General features: G+C 43.5%; 1 protein-coding gene across 1 annotated transcript; it reads left to right on the top strand.

The window, feature by feature from the left end:
• LOC145438001 (thiosulfate sulfurtransferase/rhodanese-like domain-containing protein 3) lies at window positions 1–357 on the top strand. Its single transcript, XM_080315367.1, has one exon. The coding sequence runs from the start codon at window positions 1–3 to the stop codon at window positions 355–357; it is 357 nt and encodes a 118-aa protein (XP_080171493.1).
• The last annotated feature ends 2,274 nt before the right edge of the window (window positions 358–2,631 follow it).

The following is a 2,631-nucleotide window of genomic DNA, read 5'->3' as shown; positions in this document are numbered from 1 at the left end:
ATGGCTGGTAACGAGGAATCGCACTGTGCATCGCAAGCTACAATCGAAAAAGGTGCAGCAGATGGAAGCGTGTTGGTAGTCGATGTACGCGGGCCTGGTGAAATAAGCTCCAGCGGAAAGATAGCCGCCAAACGCTGGCTCAACTTGGTGTGGCCAGACGAATACAAGGCAGCCATCGCTTTGTCAAAAGATGAGTTTAAAGCCAAATATGGGGATCTACCGGCCGAAGACGGATCTAACTTGATCATCAATTGCGGAAGCGGTAAACGAAGTGCTATGGCTTTGCAAGTGGCATTCGATCACGGCTACAGCAAAGCTCGACACTTTCCCGGCGGTTATGGAAATTGGAAGAAATAACTTACGTCTGAACAGTATACAATTCCGAGTTCACGTCCTTAGATTAGATGCGGTGCAGTTTTAACTACGAGTTGCTAATTTCGCTCTCATTGCACACTTCCTTTTTCATATCTCATCTGTCTCAGTCGCCTCTGCGGACGACCGTAGCGTTAGTGAAGCGTTAAACAATGATACCGTGCTTAAATAACACAAGACTCTGCGTGTGCCTACAGAAATTTAGCGGGAGAGAATCGGGGACAGTTTTCGGAGTATCGCCGATACGTTAATATCCGTCGTTCTCGAAGTGAGTTTAAGTACCACTGTGATAGTTCAAGCAACCAAGTAGGGTGGAGTGGTATTGTACAGGAGCAGATTACGCGACGTGCCTTCGATGCTCATTTAGTAATACAACGTCGGAAATATGTATCGCTGGCTCTTTTAATTAGCGCCGCTGATGCTTTGAACTAACCCGAGAAGCGAGAACGTACAAAGCAGTGGCTGTCAACCACCGGCCGACGTACCGATGTCGGTCTGTGTCAAGTTTCCTGCCAGTCCGCGAAATACAATACAATTATACCTCAATTCCATAATGCAAAAAAGTTAGTCGCTTGGGCATTGATAACACAAATGAAACATCAAATTGATATAAATTTGGATATGCAGGGAGTTGCAATGCAGAGTTCATGGACTACTTTAAACTTAGCGTACGTCACAATGCTGCAAACGCAACGCAAAACTGTTTTCACAGTCGCCTACAACTCGTTTAGGGCCAGGAATATCTGGAAGCTAAGAAATATTCACTGAATTTCGACATTACAATTTAGCCGCATTTGGCGGTCTAATATTAGAGGCTAGCAGGGCTATAATGACTCGAGTCACGATTTTTTTGGTGATTCTACTTGAAAACTTGACTCGAGTCATTTTCTTAAAAATGAAAAATGACTCAACTCGAGTCAATTTGTGTATTGAATCGACTTGTACTCGAGTCGTTACGCATGACTCGGACCAAGTCATATGACTCGTGACTGGGTCTACCAAGACAGGCATTTCATTCTAATTTCGAAGAATAGTAACGTTATCACACTATTATGGTTTCATCCATCAGTACTGGTACTTGAAAATGCAACCAGAAACTGTTAAAAGTGAGGGAAACAGTATATTATATGATTGCGAAGCAATCGATATCGCCGTTCAGAGTTGTAAAAAGTGCGTTTCACATGACATTATCTCGAACAGTGAACAGTCAACACAATGACTTGGACTCGGAATCGAGAGTCAAAACACTATGACTCGAACTTGACACTCTACTCCTTGACTTGGACTAGGACTTAATGACTCGGTGGTGAGTTGAAAATGACTCGACTTGAATCGAGTCAAAACTATAAAAGTGAGATTGACTTGTGACTCGCGACCTTGTGACATGGTTACAACCCTGGAGGCTAGCAAACAGCAAGTTGCATTTCTTTCAAAGGAAACCGAATCACATTTAAGTTAATGAGATTTAACAGGAGTTTGCCTGTAAGAATCATCAATAAAGTCACATTGGTGGCGGGATAGCGTAGTCGCCATAGTGGTATAATCCAAAGCTGCGACATAAATGTGTTGTGGGTTGGAGTCCGACGGAGGTCTACTCCAGAATTCCTACCTAAGTGTTGGAGGTTTGTTTACGCTCCCACTTACCATCTCATCCGTCACAGACAGGGGTCGGCAACCTTTCGTGTGCAACGTGGCCAAATACCGAAATATTGTAATATATTACCAACTGGCGTGCCAACCATCTTTAATTTTGTTATATTTAGCGTTTCAAGCAATGAATCACACCAATCACCTGTCTGCAGATGGCAACGGCATCGGTTACGTCAGTGATTCTTACATTGTTCGCGAAGGGTGTAAATTTTGGTCGCTTATTGGAGCTCAATAATCAATAATATTTAATAATCGTTGGGTTATAATTTTCATCTGAACAAGTTACACACAATGTACAATGCGATAAGACACAATGCGATGTAACGAACAGATATGAGGATGTCGAACGACACGCATCAGTAGCGATCCTTTACTCTAACATCCACCTCGGCCTAAAGTGCCCGATGTCACAGTTCTTTTCGATGTTGATCATTTTTGAAGCCGCGGCCCTTACTACTATAGTTCTTTCTATTTCTTGTGAGTGCTTTCTTTCTTCGGGTCTTTTTCTGGGCTTTTTTGTCGCCGTAAGAACGGCGATAGCGGAGGAAGAGGAGCCCAGATGAACCTCCGGCAAGAATGGAACCTGGTCCGCCATCTTTTAGGCGCTTA

The sequence above is a fragment of the Botryllus schlosseri genome, chromosome 4, assembly GCF_051294905.1.
Source record: "Botryllus schlosseri isolate E-star chromosome 4, Bs_hap1, whole genome shotgun sequence".
Classification (NCBI taxonomy): Eukaryota; Metazoa; Chordata; class Ascidiacea; order Stolidobranchia; family Styelidae; genus Botryllus; species Botryllus schlosseri.
Note: the sequence above shows the minus strand (reverse complement) of the source record. Positions and strands in the feature narration are given on the sequence as shown.